This window comes from Dermacentor silvarum, chromosome 10, assembly GCF_013339745.2.
Source record: "Dermacentor silvarum isolate Dsil-2018 chromosome 10, BIME_Dsil_1.4, whole genome shotgun sequence".
Taxonomy (NCBI): Eukaryota; Metazoa; Arthropoda; class Arachnida; order Ixodida; family Ixodidae; genus Dermacentor; species Dermacentor silvarum.
Genome location: NC_051163.1, coordinates 61,783,834 through 61,803,093, shown reverse-complemented (window position 1 = coordinate 61,803,093; position 19,260 = coordinate 61,783,834). Strand labels below are relative to the sequence as shown.

Sequence of the window (19,260 nt, the reverse complement as noted above, 5' to 3'; positions counted from 1 at the left end):
CACTATTCTATCATTAATGTTGCTCATACCTTGCTTTGCATTCTTGGCAAAGCTATTCCTCGGAATTTTGAGAATGACAATCCACGAACAAATGTCATGAAACAAAACACCCACAGCGCATGACTTTTACGTTAAATCTTCTCAGACTGAGGCTGGCCCTGATACGACGAGCAAGAGCGGTGGCGGCAGCCATTGGGGCCCTGGACTGAGGGCCCCAACCACATTCATCGTTTCACGTTATAATAAAGTTTATTTCTTCTTCTTCTTCCTTCTCAGACTGAAATATTAAAAGTGCGAAACAAATACGGAAACCTGAAAATGATGTAATTTCTTTGGCGCGGTTGTGCGTTATCTCCGGGATCGGCCCACGCTAGAGGCCGCGTTTCCACCAGAAAGCTCGCCTACGTGCATAGCGTTCCTCGCCAGTGTTTGCCATGGAGTAACCATTACGGTTGCATGAGCTGCAGTCGTCGGGAACCATGAGTAGCAGTCAGGGATCTTTGAATGCTATCGCGTTCCACTCTTAAAAGCGAAGCGTCCTCCCAATTTATGATTTTGGGCTTCGGATTTGACTTGCAATGGCTTACGTTGCTATGGTTGGTTGCAACGTTGTAAAATACAGCAGCAAACTAAAGCTAGCGGCACTATAGTATGCTTATTTCTACATTTCACTAGCCTTGAAGGCAGATAATACTTGTAAATGCATGTTTATCTTTTTATTATTACTTTAAAATCGCTCACTTCAGATGACGCTGTTATCGACAGCATCGGGTCAAATGTCATTAAATTTGGACGTGTGGCAGCTCCGCCGAAAAAAAAAAAAATGTCATTCAGGAACTCAAGGCCATTTTCTGTGCCCGTGTGGCACGGGTATTGCTCCCCAAAAGGAGTAACCTTCACGCCCTTTTTATTCCCTTTTTTCTTAGAGTGTATCAGGTGATGATAACGCGTCGATGAGCTTGCGAGCATTACAGGAACAGGTGCCCTCGTCATCACTGCGTCGGCATCAGGTATTCGTCGTCATGCCTTCATGATCACGGGCGACCTCGGCAAGCGAGTGCCGTAGCAAAGTGGGACGATATATCCGGTGTATGTCGCATATGGCCGAAGCAACGGAAGTCTCAGAATGACCACTGTCAAATAAACGTCACTTCGGGAATATACGGCGTGTCGCTGTATACGTTGCTCGAATGCTAATCGCATTACCGTCGAAACTCGTCGTCAGATGAGTTCAGCCGTAATTTTTCTGGTAACAAGGTTAATTTACTACAACAGCTCAGCTTACTCTATGGGCGATAGCGATTATAGGGACGCTCGAGGCGCAGTCGTGCCTACGGCACGGCCGTCGCCGCCGTGCTGTCCTTGGTCACGTGCCGTCAAGGAACAAAATCTCGCAGTGTTCTGTGTAATAGCGATATGGACGTACAACTCACGCATGTACGTTATCTACGGAAAATCCTCCTCAAATTCAGTAAGTTATTGGTCTCCCAATATTAGGAATAGCAGAAATTATATTTGTAATTACAGTTGCTCCTCAATGTGATGTTTGACCCAATCGTATACATCCGCCGTTCTAATAAGAAAACAAAACATAACAAAAAAACTTTAGGCTACCTTAATGTTGCCGTTAAGTGGCTTCAATGGCGTTAACCCCTAGCACTTAGGTTAACACGTCCTTCTCCTACCACACCCGGAGGATCAACTGACAACTGACCAGCAATGAATGGCTCATACCCCCTTAAGCAACGGCTCATACCCCCGTAAACGCGGCCTCCCGATTACGACGACAGAAGAGAAGTGAAATTCTACACTGGAATGATGGGCGGCAACGGAGCCAGCTGTGGAAGAAGACGACGACGCTCGAGCCATAGCTAATGATGATATAGTTAATCATCACAAGGATGAGAAATACCTGACGGACGTGCCAAGCTTTGCAGTACACACTATGGCGGTGTACCGTAGCGACCATAAGGCCATGATCCCTGTGGTCACTAAATAAATTAAAACCACCGGATCATATATATTTCTCATTGCTTAATAGTTCAAATAACCAATTACACCATCACATCCTAATAGTCATAATTGGAAATACATAATTCCCACCATAGTACAGCTTCGCTGGTCTTCCATCAGTGGAAGGGCTGACAGTATTTTTTTTTTTTTCTTGTTCCTTTGTTAATCTCCTCTTTTTCTGCTTCGCTCTGTTTCCTGTATATTTATTCCTCGTTTGAACAAACATGTTTCAGTAAGCGCTTGTTGCGTCTAGGTATTCGGTGCCTGTTTGTTTGCGCGCTTCTGCACTCTCTCGGAATTATAGGCGCCTTTAATGTATACGTTCATGATCGCCCTCCGCACGACGCCGACTGAATCGCAGCTCCACGGAATGATCAGTAACGCACGATGGGCGAGCGATCATCCCGCCCGTTGTCGTTATATACTGCCCGGTTGAATTCCCTGCACTGAACGGAATTAGTGAGACAAAGTGTGGACCCACTCCACAACTGCAGGAAACGTACACGTGACGCGTACGACTCGATGACACACTATAGCATCGCTCCTATATATACATATATATATAGACACGACGAATAGAGTAAAGGTATAGGATTACACAATGGGCCGTCTCTTCTAACATCCCGTAGCGTGGCTATGCAGCGCCGCGGTTGGAGAGGGATCGACTTGTCGCGGTGTCAGGAATGACGCACGCGTTAGATTTGTAATGCAAAAAGCAACCCCACTGCAACCACGCGCTACCTTACGCATAACTGCGTGTGGTTATGTATACAGTCGGCGGTCGCTTCTGTCGCAGCCCACCTCTTGAGGAACGCTAGAATGGAGCAGTCAATCATTTAATACGGGTAGAATATTCTTTCAAAACCCTATTTTATTTCGATTGGCGGGAAGAAGTCGATTACTGAGAAAACGGAGGCCAAACTTCATTCTGAATTTCGCGCCTAAACCTGATTGTCAGCACGTCAGTGTGAAGTCACGGATGTCGAACGTGTCTTTTCGCAATTTGCTCGTTTTGGTGCTCGTAAGGTATTCGAACGTGCTAGGCGGAGTGTCTGGTTCGTTTAGAATGCAATGTCGTTGTCTTGTTGCGATAAAGCAGTTCCTTTTTAGCCGCTCAGTGGCAGCAGTGCATCCAAGGCCCCGGAACACTTCCGGTCATGCGATTTCGACTGTCAAGTTAGTCAAGCAAAAAGAGTATTTTGTCTCGTAATATATTACAGGCAGATGTTCCTGATTGGTTCAAATATAAGGAAAGTTCTCCATGCGTCGAGCTAAAGTATGCAGCTTTCTAGTTGTACTTAGCAATAAAACTCACTTGTCAAAAATTCTTACTCTGCTGCAAAACTGGTGCCAGTAGGAGAGTTCTATAGAGTTGTAGGCTATTATAAGTTTCAGGCGCGAAGCACCTTATGCACCCGGGCTGTCGGCGTCTCCTGTCGTCTTCGCCGTCGTCGTCACGGTAAGCAAGCGGCTAGTGCCGAGCACTCCCGCGGTCGTCGTCGTCTTCCACAGCTGGCTGCGTTGCCGCTCACCATTCCAGAGTAGAATATCACTTCTATTTTGTCGTCGTAATGGGGAGGCCGCGTTTACGGGGTTACGAGCCATTGCTTAAGGCAGTATGGACCCATTAGCGGTGCATCACTGCATGCTTGGCACCTCTCCAAGTTTCACGTCAGTGGAGCTGCATTTCGCCCAACGGGTCATCTCACAGTTACGCATAAAATTTAATAATCTTGTTGCAGAGCACTTGACCGGAAGTCTTTGGGGAGCTCTGTTTGTAAACACAGGAAGGGAATTTCAGATATCAGGTGCAACGCTATGGAGGTTACATAGAGACTTGTTGCAGTGGCTGCGTTCTCACTTGGACATAGTTCGATGGGTTTTCTTCTTTCTTTCTTTCTTTCTTTCTTTCTTTCTTTCTTTCTTTCTTTCTTTCTTTCTTTCTTTCTTTCATTTTTAAATTTGCGGTCCGTCGCAGAGAGCCCCACGTGCATGTTCGCGCGAGCGAACGCCGTTGGCGCGCAGCGAAGCATGGGCGGAACGCGCAGCGAAGCATTGAAGGAACGCGCGGAGCGATACATTTCCGTGACCGAACTTCTTGCGTAGCTTCCAGAGCGTTGCTCCTGATGTCTGAAACGGAGTACAGATTCTGACCAGAGGCTGTCGAAATTCACGACGTAACTAAGTATTTCGGCAGACTGTGACAAGCCGCTCATACCAGGAAGGACCGTTATAGACCTTTTCATCCGCGGTGTGGCCGCAGTGTGTTCATGACCCCGGGAATCTTCCAGTCATGCATTTTTTGATAGCCAAGTTATCCTTCCAAAAATATATACTATTTTGTCCCATTGTTAACTATAGGTACGGTAGGTGTTCTTGATGTGTTTCAGATATAATGAACGTTCCCGGCGCGTCCACGTCGTGTATGTAGCCGTCTTAATTGTTGTACTTGGAAGTAACATTCATTAGTCAGACATTCTAACTGCACAGTAAAACTGGTGCCTCCTGGAGGGTTCTATATATTTATAAGCTGTTCCAACTTGTGCTATTCCAGAGGTCTTAACCATAGAGAAGCAAAAACTCTATGGCTTAACCAGATATATTTGGACATCTGTGTGTAAGCATTGAAAGGGTCTTGAAGCCCCCTCCACGACGTTTTCCCGCTGAAAAGCGTCGATGGAGAGCCTTTATACCTTGTCCAGCTTGGCTGTCTTTGATGTATCAATTCTTCAGATTATCATAAACCTGCCAAGAAACTTTTTTTTTTTTTCGTCTATAAAATGTAGGCTAACAATTTCAAGTGCCACAGCTGAAGGCAGTTAGCTTGCACTATGACGTTTCTCACTGAATAGTCGCCACGTTAAACTATTATGTCTGACAGCCTTTGCGCGGCTTCAGATCGAAGTATTTCGTTAATACGAGCGCAAATCACTAAGCGCAGAAGTATTCAAATAGGGTTTCACCGGCAACACGCATCTCTCGTCTTTTATTGCCGCCATAGAAAAGCAAAACAAAATCAAGAAAAAAAAAAACTAAATCGGATTCCACGCGCTCTGGGAATCGGTTTAAGGCGAGACGTGCGCCTCCAAGATTCATTTTCGTTAATATTAAAGCTGATTGGAGGGAACGTGTGCCCAATATACAACTTATATTCTCCTGTTTTCGAAAATCTGGTTATTTCTCTGCGCCCTCTGGAAGTCGGAAAAGTAGGGTCTCTTGTGCAAGCTTTAGGCTTCATATTAGGCCCAAGATAAAGTTATAATATAGCCTATTCCTCCTTATAAACAAATAATTGCAAGCAAGCTCGAAAATTTTCTTATAGTTTTATGCTTTTCTCGCGTTTATTACAACATTTTAGTGTATTCAGACAAATATATGCAGATCAACTTTTCGTGACCCACGCATTGATAAAAAATTAGACAATTACGCCCGATCTGTACACATCTTCAAAAAGCCTGCAAGAGCGCTTATCTACTTTGCATACAGGAAATGAACAGTGATAAATGTTTCACTAATTAGTCAAGGCTGGCATGTATACCTACACGCCTTCCGAGTTCGAGTCCTATACCGAATTCTTTACAAACCGAAGTCGAATCACGCTTTCCACATTGCAACTAAGATACGAGAGTAATCTAATCGAGGGCTGGACGAAAGCTCGTCTGGTTGAACATGGGTGAAGAAAAAATGCAAGAGTAAGAGTTTTATGATGTTCCGGCACCCAATACGGGTTTCCTGGTTAACAATATGAACGAACTGCATGGCAGTCATCGTTATATACGTGTCGAATGACGCAACACCTTTGTGTATACGCGCAACTCTTTATCGCGCGCGCTGTGTGGATTGCATGCAAAATGATTCAAGAAGCAGGTGGCATGATAATCTCTTTTTTTTCAATCCAATACCAATTGCCAATCATCCAATAACCAATCAAGCCAATACCAATTGCCATTCAATGTTGTGACCTGTTTTTTTTTCTCTTCAAAATACAGCAGTGACCGATTGTCGTTGTCCCTTTAGCACCATTTAATGCGATTAGCTTTCTTAGCCTGCTTCAGCATCTATCTATCTATCTATCTATCTATCTATCTATCTATCTATCTATCTATCTATCTATCTATCTATCTATCTATCTATCTATCTATCTATCTATCTATCTATCTATCTATCCACCAACACACCCATTCATCCTCGTTACGCCGCTATTTCCAGTTACCCAAGTATACTCTACTAGCTTGGACCACAAGGTATGTGCTGGCTGCGGTCTTGCCGAGCAGACAACATATAGACCCCTGGGTATGCACGTACACGAATAGACAAACCTGCTGTGTCAGATCTAGTAGACAACTTGGGTCACTGGCAATGTGCCCAGACAGACAACTTACGCTCCCATATAATTACAGAACACAAACGTAATCTGTAAAATATCTACCAAGAATGAATTTCCCATCACCAAATTACATATCCATCACTACTCGAATGCTAATCGCATTAACGTAATCATATCCTAAGGATGCATTCTGCCCGATATTTTTTTTTTTTTAAGGAGGCCGTCTATGATGTTTTTCCAAAACCTTCAACCGTCTGTCCTTTATTTTTCTCTCTCTGCATCGACCGACCTTCAAGCTGTCAGAAAGAGCATATGCGCCGAAGACCCCTTAAACTCTTTCAGCCTGTCATCCGTTTGAAATAACAATGGATGCAGCGACTCGTTGATTTCGAGTGAAGGAGCGCGAACGTAACGCGCAAACCGAGACACTTTGCAAAGAGCAAAAACACACAGTGTCGCGAGATAGAAATAACGTATATGTCTCACCTTCTGATGAAGCCGAGATGCACTGCCTCAGCGTCTTCATGTTGGTCCGCGGTGCTGATGCCCAGCTGGTCGTTGATGTTGATGTCCCTTAACCTTCGGGATGCTGTTCTTCTTCGACACGACGAAAGGTTTGACACAAAACAACAGCCGCGCGCTGTTACCATCCACCTTTCCCACAATCGGCGCGAAAGGCCGTCAAACACTGCGACGATGCCACGATGACACGATAACTGTTCAGCACTAGGCCGCGTAAAGCGAAAATATCAGACTATTGTTGCCCTTGGAACACTTGCGCCTATGACATCAAAGGAAAGACAAAGAAGTAGAGTTTCTTGGCCTTCGACTTTGCCCGTACCTATACGACGCGAGTGATTTGTAAAAGGCGAATCTGTTGCGAATGCGAAGGCACAGGCTACAAACGCGGCGACAAACTTTACCACGCCCTTCCAGAGCCGACGCGTACGTGTGGTTAAAATTCTCTCAGGGCGGCCTGACGAGCGGAACTGGAACCAAAGTTTGTAAACACATTAGTCATTCCATATAGCGTCGGGTTACCGGCCGCCTAAGGCAAAAAACGATGGCGACGCCAGCCAACAGCGCGTCACAGACAGCGTACGCGGACTTGTCTCAGCGCGCAGTGGCCAATTTCGCAACGAAGGTCACGAACTATACTGACGGTGACACCGCAGTGAAGGTCACTCGGTTTTGGAGTTCAATTCCACTGGCAATCCGAGTTTGTGTGTTAGTGAACAGCGAAATCCGAAGAATTAATCACTTCAGACACTCGCGGCAAGCGATCACTCCGCGAGACGCAGGCGTGCTTCGAGTCACGAGTAGGACGTCATATCTTGAGAAGACAGCTTTGAAAACACCTCCGGTGACCAGGATGAAGCGAGACGTACAGGAACCAAGCACATCTCGTTCCTATGGCATTACGTGTTCGACGTCTTCCGTCCAGCGACCGTCGAAGTCCAGCACGCGTACACGTCACAGAAGAACGATCTGCGTCACAACTGCGCTTATCGCTGCTCGACAACCAACCACTACACAAGCGCCCACAAGACACACACGGATGTTCCGACCTTCCACAAAAGCACGCACGCACGTCTTCTACACTCGGTTTCCAGATTTTTTCCACTCGTCTCGAAGGCCGACAGTTTAGCCGTATCCAGCAAAAGGGCGATGAGTTGCACGCCCCAGAAAGACGTCCAGAAGACCGCTTCAAGCAGACGAGATTTGTCGGGACCGCAACTACACACGACCGCACAGCGCAATATGGTTCGCCAAGGTCTTCCAGACGATCACGCGCTTCCTGCGCCGCTTAGCTCTTCCACGAGCTCCAGACGGCGACCAGACGGATAGAAAAGTGCGGCGTCGGTGTGGGGAATAGAAGTCGTCTCACAGCCGTGTACACACAAGCACACACAAACGCACACACATGGCGCGACCGCGCGCTCGTCCGCGAGAAGCGAACGAACGAACGACGACGCACTTGCCGCTGGCTGACCTCTTCTCTGCACTCTGCCGCTATAGCGACGGGGCGTCGCCGTCCGTAGCACAGGCAGCGATCGCAGCGGCGTCGGCAGCAGGCCAGCCCTAGAGCTATAGCCTCACAAACACTTGCCGGAGCTGCTTGAAATCGTCGCACGTACTACAAGGCCCGACCACCAGCGCGTACGCTTCTCCCTCGCCGCTTTTCTGCACGCGTAGCGGTGGTCGTCTCGGGCTGTGCGCACACCGAGCGCTTCCTCCAAGCTCCTCCACGCGTCCCCGCTCGCACGTAGCAAATAGCGCCAACAAGTGTACGACAGGGGGGATAGAGTCAGACGGCGTGGAATAAGCAGCCGTGGCAGAATACCCCGTTATTCTTTCTATTTTTCTTTTCCTTTTTCTTCCAGTCGACCGCTTAGCTAGCTACTTCTGTGTATATTACAGTCATTACACGCAGTCTACTTCGGAATCCCCGTGAACCGTGAGAGAGGAAGACACGTAATATACCTTCCCTCCTCCTAATGTGAGCCTGTGTGTCGCACCGTTCTTCGGGCGAGGCGGAAAGACAATGAAATCTTCTGCGCCGTAAACTCGTGCTTAGAAGGAAAGAAGAACAAGAAACGTTATTTTCTGCCTCTCTCCCTCTCTCATCACGTATACGTGCATACATACAAACACGCGCCTATGTATCACATGCGTTCTAGAGGGAGCTATATGACGCTGGGCCGGGCAGATGGCGGAGTTTTATAGAGCCTGGCATGTGCGGCTGGCCTATTGTTCCGAGTGACATCGCGATGGAACTCCTTTAAATAAACGTTGTGACGGGCGTTGCGAGGTTCTTTTCCTCTAAAAATGCGTATCGTTGACGGTTCGCGCTTGCTTGCCGGCCGCTTGTAGTTTTGGCGTGAAACATCGAAGGTCGGCCAGCATCACGTGACTCGGTATATTGGATTTCTGCGGAAAGTGGCTCTATACAGCTGGGATTTCATCAAAATAATATGTTTGTTGTTTTTACGCAATATTCAAAAAGAACAACTGTTAGGTAGTCTATCCCATTAAGGGAGACAATTTTACTCCCCTCCTGAATGCACTTTCGTGTATAGTTCGAAAGAGCCAAATGCGATTGTAACAGATCAGCACGCTACGTAGATCATATGAGATGTGACCACTGACAAGACAATTAATTGGTGCCAACATACCCGGTACTACGCGACACATCCGAGTATCCACTTTACTAGTTTATATAGTCATGCTCTGAGCGGCAGGACTCACACTGATTGCAGCTGTATCATCTATATCTGCCTATACTTGCGTGCCTGAAGCTGTACACACATAGGTCATTGGACAGTAATGGTCATAAATTTCCAACTTTACGTTATGGGGACCAGTTCTGTTAAAATCAACCAATTGACCCTAAACAAAAGAAAGTCATTTTTGAAATTGAGTAACTTCCATTTCTTCGACAGAAATAAAGTTTATGCAGTAAAGCCAGAATGTTTCGGTTCTTTTCTATGTTTTTGGTTCATACTTACTTTTTTCACCGTGCTATATTCAGCGTCGATATCAATCTGTTCAAACAGCGATTCTTCTAAACTTGCAAAACAGAACTTCACTCACTGCTATTCGCTATATTATTCTCGTGTTCAACAATTTCGCTCAAGGAACTCACCCCCCCCCCCCTTTTTTTTTTTTTGCCAGCGCAGGAACTAGCAAAATTATCGGCTTCAAAATGAACATCTACCGTTCCCTCTCATATTGCTGCAGCGTGTATGCGTGCGGCTGCAAGCTTTCGTAGCGAGCTCGAAATGGATTTCAGGAACACGGCATTTCAGTGCGAAACGCGTAGAATTCCTGTATCTCAAGGCCCGCGCTTTCACTGACCTCTGCTGTCAGTTTTGGGCCTCTTGGGCGGCTGAAAAGAAGCAACAGTAGTGGCCCGGAAACAACGGCGATGACGATGCCTCTAGCGGCGTTCGTCGACACTACCTTCGGGACGGTTTCATGCCTGTGGCAGTGCTGGCCATCACGACGAAGCCGTCTAGGAAAAAGAAAAAGACAGTCGGAGGAACGTCCGCACGAAGGTCTTCAACGACCCCCGAAAGAGCAATACTTGGCCTTACGAGACCACGAAAAGGGGACGATGATTTATCGATTCAGACTTGTTGAATCCCTATGCCACCTAAGCGTAATGCGCCGCGCTGACCTCGCATCAAATTCTGAGTATACACATTAGAACTCTCTCTTGAGGCAGCTTTTCTTTTTTTCCTTCCGTCAAGGAAACAAAATGATAACCATGATGATGATACCTGCGATAAGTGGCCTACGAAATCTGGATTAAGTACCTTTTACCTGTAATATAGCTTGTGTGAGTGCGTCCGCGCGTGTGCGTGCGTGTGCGTAGGGATAGAGAAAGATAGAGCGAAAGACGGAGACGTGCGAACAAGCATATTTGAAAGGTTTTGACATATCGCCGGGAAATATTTCTTCTGCAAGTACTGACACATTTTTGTCAATGTTTTGTCCAACATTATTGCCTCGTTTTTATTTATTTATTGATAGCTGTCGAAGCAGCCATATTAGAAAACCACACGCGCGCACACACACACACACACACACACACACACACACACACACACACACACACACACACACACACACACACACACACACACACATGCAACATATGTCCTACATCCATAATCCTCCTATATGATCTTATATGGGATGTGTATGAAAACCCATATGTTACAATATAAACCCATATCACCATACAATATTACGATACGGGGTATATGAGTTTACTCTAAATGGAATTAATTACGCTACGGAGATCCTCAATTCCTCAAGAGTGCAACGCGTAATTACGTTGTCTTTTAGCTACCACCTTATAATGGCAATGAGAAATGGGATGATATCCTGCTCCATGTTCGCAGCTATAGCTGAAAGATGAGACCGGTGGGCGAAAAAGAGATAAATGCATCTTAAGCATGTACTGCACATGTCAAGCGGTGAAAGCGTGACGCAAAACGCTCGCTTTCCGACCCCAGCACCCACAACAGGTCCCCGCTCGCGCAGAAAAAAATAATAATAAAAATAAAACCGAAGCACGTACAGCTCAGCGTTGGTCGGTTTACACGAGTCACAGTCGACGCGCCGGCTATTACCTTTTTCTTTTTTCTTTTTTTCAATTCCAGGCGCATTCCGTCATCGCCTGGCGCCGATGCAACAAACCGCCACTACACCACCTCCGCGCGACTCGCCCGCCAACACCAGCTCGAAGAACACTCTCTGGCGACCGAGTTTGGAACGTGGGCCGCAGCGGAGGGTCTTTTCGCCGGCGCCTGCATAACAAGCAACGTCTGCAAGGCGAGTAAAAAAATGAAAGCTCAAACGAACGAGAAAGAATTCAAAAAACGAGAGAGAAGCTTGTCGGCACACAGTTCCTACACACACCGCGGTGGACCCTCTTGGCGGTGGGGGCCGAGAGACAACAAAAGAATACGCTTCACCGCTATGGGTCACGGTGCCGCAGTTATTCCGTTTTGTTTCGCGCGGGAAAGCGGGTCAGCAGCAGCAGCAGCAGCAGGTGCGCGAGAGTGCACGAGGCGTTTGTTGTCTCAACTATCATCATGCGGGTGGGAAGAAGAAAATTTTGACTTCCAAAAGGGAACCTGGACGACTGCTGGCCACGCGTGGCTCTTTGTGGGTCGAGCGGAATACAGCGAAGTCGCGTGGTCGGAGAGAGGTGAAAAGTGTGTGTGTGTGTGTGGAGGGGGGTGGGGGAGGTGAAGGGGGTGTCAAATGGTTGCAGGGGGTCATCGTTGGCGAGTACTTCGTGTCGCTCCTACACTTAAATTTGCGCGAAGACAAGCTGTGCAATCGTAAGCTGTACAAGCTGTACAAGCAGCGTACAATCGTAATCCATTCGAACATGCATGGTCACCTCCGGCGTAGATGATGATGATGATGATGATGATGATGATGGTGGTGGTGGTGGTGGTGGTGGTGGTGGTGGTGGTGGTGGTGGTGGTGGTGGTGGTGGTGGTGGTGGTGGTGGTGGCGATTTCTACCGGTATCCCTTTGAAATGCACTTGTGACAAATAGTCACGGAGCCTATGTGAACTAGTCGAGTTTTTCTGTATACAATGCAGCCTAGTATTTTGCGTATCTCTTTATATTGTAAAGTTGTATGTAACGATCCCAGCATCGTCTCTTCTCAACAGCTAATCTCTATCGCTGGCTGGTTTAACGCTCCGGGCGTCAGCATTGGAATCCAACGCTTCTGGAAGATCAACGTTCCATACGGTTTTGACTGAGTGAATATCGTGGGCTTTCGGCATGCATTGCAATAATTATTACAATATTACAATTATTAGAATAATTACAAGTGACGAACCTGCACTGTGGGTTATGACTCGTGAAGGACGCCGCATGGCGGAGGGCTATACAATCGTAAAAATGTTTGCGCCCTTTAGGGCTCAACCTGTCCCACAACGATAACCGCCATCTATCTTGCCCGCATTTCATTTCTTTACAACGCTACGCGCCCGGTATTTCCAGGTCACGAACGGCATGCGGCAGGTTGTCAGCGTGACATATAAATAGCATTCTCGACGGGAAAGTATATAGAGCGCAGAGTTTTCCAGAAAGGAGACGCAAGGCAGATGACGACTACTGGGGCGAGACAAGATACGCCCCTAAGGGTGCAAACATTTTTAGGAGTGTACGGATTAATTTCGACCACCTGTGGTTCTTTAGCACGTACCCAAAGTGCCGTACATGAGCGTTTTTGCATTCCGCCCTCATGGATAGGAATATGGCCGCCGCGGCCGGGAGTCAAGTCCGCGCGACTTGGCGCTCAGCAGCGGAACTCCATAGCCACGAAGCCTACGCGGCGGGTAAAAAGCTAGGACTAGACGTACATAGCAAGGTTCGAGCTTTCCTGCGCTAAAGCGACCTATAAAAGAAAATGATTGCCCATTTGTGAGCCGGACGTCACAATCATGTAACGGCGCTGAAGTTTCAAACCGCCAGGGGTTTATTCAGAATTTCGATTTTGGAAGGGCGTTACCAGAACGCGGGGGAGATGTGGATACGTAGTTATTGGTTATATCTTCTGTGAGCGAAAGGCGGGGAGGGTTAGAGAGTCTCGGACAGTTGGCAGCGTTCACAGTTTGGGCTGTCCGCACGGCCGATAACATGTGCATAGCGTCGAATGAAGGCGACGCCCAGGCGAATCCGGTGAAGCATGTTTGCTTGGCATCGCTTGACTTTAGCTGGGAGGCGAAAAGTCCTGCCACAGCCCGCGCACGCCTGTACTGATGGTCTGGTTGAGCCCAGTAACTTGCTGTGCAATCTCGCATGAGCGCAGTCAACAAAGAGTTTGCATCACTTCGCGAGTATGGAATATTTATGTGGACGGCTTTAGAAACAGCGTTCTTGTTTCCGCATCAGAAGCCACATTGACTGCAGTATGCCCATTGGAAGGTAATTGAGTGCCCGTTCCTCTGAGCAAGATCAAATATATGTAGGACGTCTAATGCTAGCATGTAATACTGGCCTCTTGTCGAGAGAGAATCAATGGCTTACAGTGCTGATCTTGCGTAAGAAAGTATAGTCCATGTACGCGGTGTCACGCAAGAGACAAAACGGACAGCTTCCCGTATTGCAATAAGTTCTGTAGCTGTTGAAGACGATTTGTGGTCCAGCTCATGCATAGTGAACGGCAGATCGAGGCGATCGTCACAAGATGGTAGTGAGTCGCAATAGGAAAGCGATGCCGGTGAAGTTGATGCGCCTATATGAGTAATTGACAATAATCTTCAGCTACTTCCACTTCACGTCGACCTTGCTTTAGTGCCACGGCTCGGAAAGGATGCAAATGTTGCTAGGATGGAACCACCGTAAATGACGTAGATTAAACGTCGCTTATGTTTTGAAGTCAGACATACATATTCGTTAGAGGTATGAATGGTCACGTCATGACTTAAGCAGGTTAAATCGCGACGCATACAAATCATCACTTTGCTTGCATAACGCTATACTATGGCTACCCGGCAACAGCAAGCTACGTGCGCCGTGGCTTCGAAGGTGTCGACAAGACCTGCAGTACATCCTGTGCCACCAAATTATCCACCAGTTAGCCATTCCAACAAAGCTTTTGCCGCGCATGTATCTTTTTATCTCGCTCAATGACGCTGTATTACCGCTGCCTCCTGTCTCAGGGGTAGCGTTGGCCCAACGGCCTAGAGCTTCATTATAGATAGATTAGCGAGAGGGCCCACGGGCAGTGACGAGGCGACGTAGGACAAAAAAAAAAAAAAAACGGCTGCAGCTTAGCTTAGCTAATCCTGGATATGCAAAACGAAAGCTTGGTTTAGCCTGGTCAAGTCTTGGTTTCATTTGGTTAACCTTTGATTTAGCTGTAATTATATATACTTAGGTATACACTCATCGTTAAGCCAGGTATAAATTATAAGCCGACAAGTCCAAGCGTTTTGCGAGTCGGCTCGCTCTTCCTCGGTCTCCGACGCTAGCTTCGCGCGCTTGGCATTCCGGATCCTCTCTAGTGAAGCAGCTCGCCGGGCGATATCCGCGGGGTGGTGAGACGCCGGCGGAGCTCGGCGCGGTGAGTCACATGATGCGTTGCCATGATACGGCGCAGCTGCGGTCAAATGAAGGTCAAATTGCTGGCGACGGCGAAACTCGGCTCGACTGGGTTAGTAAAGCTTTCACTTTAAAAATGACTCGCCATCCTGCGAAAGTGGATGTCCGGCGAAGCTGTGGAAAACCGCCCTACAACTGCTGAAGGGGGTATTCTTTATAAATAAGAAATCGTTCTATGGCCCATGAAGCGAAAAATCCGGTGTTAACATCCCATGGTACCAAATCCCGAGTGACCATGCAAGTGGGGACGTTACGTTTGACATGATGACGAAACGTGATTAAGTCATCACCTCAAACGTCGCGTGATGACATCATCACACCAAAGGTCGCATGATAACATCATTACATCGAACGTTACGTTACGTGACAACGCCATCGGCACGTCACGATATCGACTGATGACGTCATGCCGTCAAATGTGACGTCACGCGATGGCGTCATTGTCAAGTGATGATGTCACCTGATGACGCCATGTGATGCCTCTTGGAGAAACAGCCCACTGTGCAACTGAGCGCTACCCATTTTGCTCTGTCTCAGAGTCGACCCATGATGACGAAACGTGATTGCGTCATCACCTCAAACGTCGCGTGACGTTGTCATCACACTAAAGATCGCGTGATGACGTCATCCCGTCAAACATTATGCTACGCGATAACGGCGTTGTCGCGTCACGGTGTCGCCTGATGACGTCACGTGACGACGTCATCGCGTCAAACGTGACGTCACTCTATGACGTCATCAACAAGCAATGATGTCGCCTGATGACGTCATATGATGCTTCTCCGAGAAGCGGCACACTGCACTTCCCGCTTCTTTTCACAGTCTCCGGGATCGGCCCACGATGACGTAACGTGTTTACACCAAAGGGTGCGTGATAACATCGTCACGCCAAACGCTACGTTACGTAATAACGGCACCGTTACGTGACGATATCACCTGATGCCATAATCGGATGACGTCATTGCGTCAACCTTGACGTCACGCGATGACGTCTTGTCAAGTGATGATGTCACCTGGTGACGTCATGTGATATGCTTCTTGGAGAAGCAGCTCACCGTGCGCTTCCCGCTTTTTCGCATTGTCTCCGGGATGGGCCCACGTTTTTGTGTGAGCAAAGGTCCCACACGCAGACACGAGAAATCCCGACTAACTAGAGGCTAACAGCTTCTCTGTAAAAAAAAATGTCAGTTTCGCCCGAAGGCAAGACACTGAAAACGATAGTAACGTTTGGGGTTTCGCTGAAGACGTCCAGAACAGTGGCGTGATGAAGAGCGTGCCAGTTGCGTTGCAGTACTATAGCAGTGGTTTATTAAGGGAAATGACGCTTATTTCTGCAGCCCAATAGGGAGCACGGCGCAGCGTCAGGAAAAGGGGAAGTGGGAAATAAAGATGAGAAGAAGGGAAGAGAGGGAGAAGCAGCAGGACTCTCATCCGTTCATGGAGGAGGCCGATGGTGAAGGCAGTTGCCGGCGGGGTGCGGGATCTTATCGGTAGGCGGTGATCCTGTTCACCTGCTCAAACTACAAGAGGCTGTGGAGAGATCGATAATGGGGAGGTGACGGGAACAGGAGGTCGTTGGGTGTTGCCGTTGCAGACGTCGTTGGATATGATGCACGAGACGATGGACCGAAGGAAAACCCTCTCCGTTGGTCAGCGTCCAAATAAAGGATTGCATAAATTTATCTTAATGTTCACGACGGTTTGCTATGCACACGGCTGCTCAGCAGGAACGTTAATTGAGTGCGTAGTGGAAGTGCCACAGTGGAAACGAGAATATGCTGCGCTGACTCCGGTAGAACCTATTCAGCGGAGCCTGACGGTGCGTCCACTTGGCATCGTCGCCTTTGGAGCCACACCCACTTAGCTTCTCTGGAAGCCTTCTAAACCTTTTACGCGTGGGTCGCGTGTGCGCCGTCCATATCGGGACATCACGGCAACGCCGACGGCGCAGGTGCGCCTCCGGCGTCCTTACAATTGCTAGCTATCAATAAAACACGACGTTTATTTACATTGTTATACGTAAACAGCGGTCAGCTCCTAAAGTTGCTCGAGAAGGAAAGGCGAAGGCTCTCGCTTTTGTACCCTCCCGGGAACGCTCTCGCCGAGGAGAGGGAGTGGACCACCACCCGCAACACGCGTGGCCGGTGCACAGTCGCCGTGTCTGTGCTCAAGTTCCTGGATATGCTTGCTTTCCATGGAGGAAGGAAATTGTTTTCTGCTGACGGCCTTCCTGTGTCGAACGTGGCTCGCTGTCCCATGCGCAGCGCGCGTCTAAGAGAAGGAGGAAACAGGGTCCTTAACTCACACACACTCCCCACAGACGCCTGCTCGCACAATCGTTCGTACTGGCCGCTGGGAACACGGGACTTTCGTCGATTTTAAGCGTCCGATATGTATTCGTTGTCCAAGCAGTAGTTTGAAGCACTTGACGTCGTTTTGTGTGGCGTGGCAGACATTTTTGTCCCGGAGGCGAGAAAATAAACTAGGAGGGAGCATTACGTCTCGCAGCCAGCCTCGGCAAGCGGACTCTCGGTCAAGCCATCCCTTTGGCTTATTGCCCATCGCAGTACCGGCCCAACACTTGCCCTCCGAGAGTCAGGGTCAACAATGTTTGGTCCCCGGTAGTTTTTAATCGATGCGCACTGCCCGCCCTGTCTGCAGAGCGGGAGCACTAAAACCTACCGCGCGCTCTGACGTGACGCTCACGTGTTGGGCCGACTCATCTGGCTTCAATCGTGTTTACACGACGCTCCCTCCATAGTTATTTCCTTCTCCATATGTAATAGCGTCCAAAGGTTTTCGTTGAATCGGAATGAACAGCAGAAAGCCTGGTACGTCGAAAGAAAGAAAAAAAAAAAAACGTCCTTGTCAAACTTGAGTGACTGCAAGGCGCGTTATAACAATGACGCCTGAATTGTTATTGTTCGATTATTGTCTTTCGACGTCCTTGTGAAACTCCTTTCTATTCGAACAGGACCGAAGTTTACAGGAAAACGCACGGAAACTTGAAATTGATCAATATAGTTGTCGATCAAGGCAAGCCGCTGGGGCCGACGTTTCGACGGCCCTTGTTCGACCAACGTTGATCCTCCTGCGACTTTCTGCTAACGTTGTCCATTCGCTTTCCTTCCATATTTACTCTTTTCTTTATTATATGATTACTTACATTACTTCATATTTGTCTGAACCTTCTGTTTAGTTTCTTTGTTTATTTTATTACGATAGCAACTACACGGACGCTCGAGGCGCATTGTCGCTGCCGTCGTCGTGCTGTCCTACCATCAACGACGCATGCGTGATTCGCCCGCAAAGGATTAGGGTTGTCCAGAGATGCGAAGCGCGTTTGGCTGCAAAAACGATGAAGCGAAGTGGACGCACCGTTAACGCTTCGCTCAATCGGCTCGGTTATAGGTGCTCTCTTGCTCGGTAGGCAGCACAGCAGCCTGCCTTACGCTGCGGGCATGATCATTGTGCGCATGCGCACTATAAGCACACTACCGTTTTTGAACTTTGAGCTGCTGTGTGTATGCTAGCCCGAGCAGTAAAGGTCAAGCTAACGCTATCTAATATTTCACCGTCCATCTCATATCGCACGAGATGAGAGGATGGTGCGAAAGCGCCATCGTCGAGCACCATCGTCTCATCCTGTGCGCTCCTCATAACACCAGCGTTCTGAGACGCCTGGTATATAGCTGCCGTGGCGCTCTTCCTACCAACCAGCAGCAGTTGCCTGGCGCGCTGCGTCGCATTATAACAATTCGCACCCGCGTATATAGAACATACGAGGAATTTAAGCGCTACGGTAAACCATGATCGCTGTCATTGCTGACTACGGACAGAACTGCCAATTTTTTAGGACAGTGCACTACCACAGCATTCAGCAGCGGTACTTTTTCATCGCGCAACCACCACTGTTGTTAGCGTCATCAGCTGGTGCAACCCGACGCCGGTGGTGCGCAATTCCGAAACCACCAACTGCACCTTTCACTACAACGCAACTCAATCTTATTCACACAGTATACATGTATATGCATGTTTATGTCAACGGCACGCCAAAGAGAAACGTTAGCAAGGCAATTGGGAGCGTGCTATAGTCGGTAATCCATGAGTAGAATTGGGCTAGATTGATAAATTACGCAATAGATAAAGCACCACTCCTATCCGCGAGAGACCTCGATCGAGACGCAAAACCTAACGACGGGTGGAGACATGTCTGAAATTTACGCACAAACTACCCATGACGTCATGGAGTTTGACAGAGTCTATAGACTCAAGTC

At 48.1% G+C, this 19,260-nt stretch overlaps 1 protein-coding gene across 1 annotated transcript in view; it reads right to left on the bottom strand.

Annotated features, from left to right (window-relative positions):
* LOC119465799 (ras-like GTP-binding protein Rho1) overlaps positions 1-8,756 on the bottom strand; it is a 29,480-nt gene extending 20,724 nt beyond the window's left edge. Inside the window, exon 1 of the mRNA XM_037726257.2 lies at positions 6,827-8,756. Within this exon, the coding sequence (XP_037582185.1) occupies positions 6,827-6,866 (40 nt within the window). The 5' untranslated portion in view covers positions 6,867-8,756. The remainder of the gene's footprint in view (positions 1-6,826) is intronic.
* Between the last annotated feature and the right edge of the window lie 10,504 nt (positions 8,757-19,260).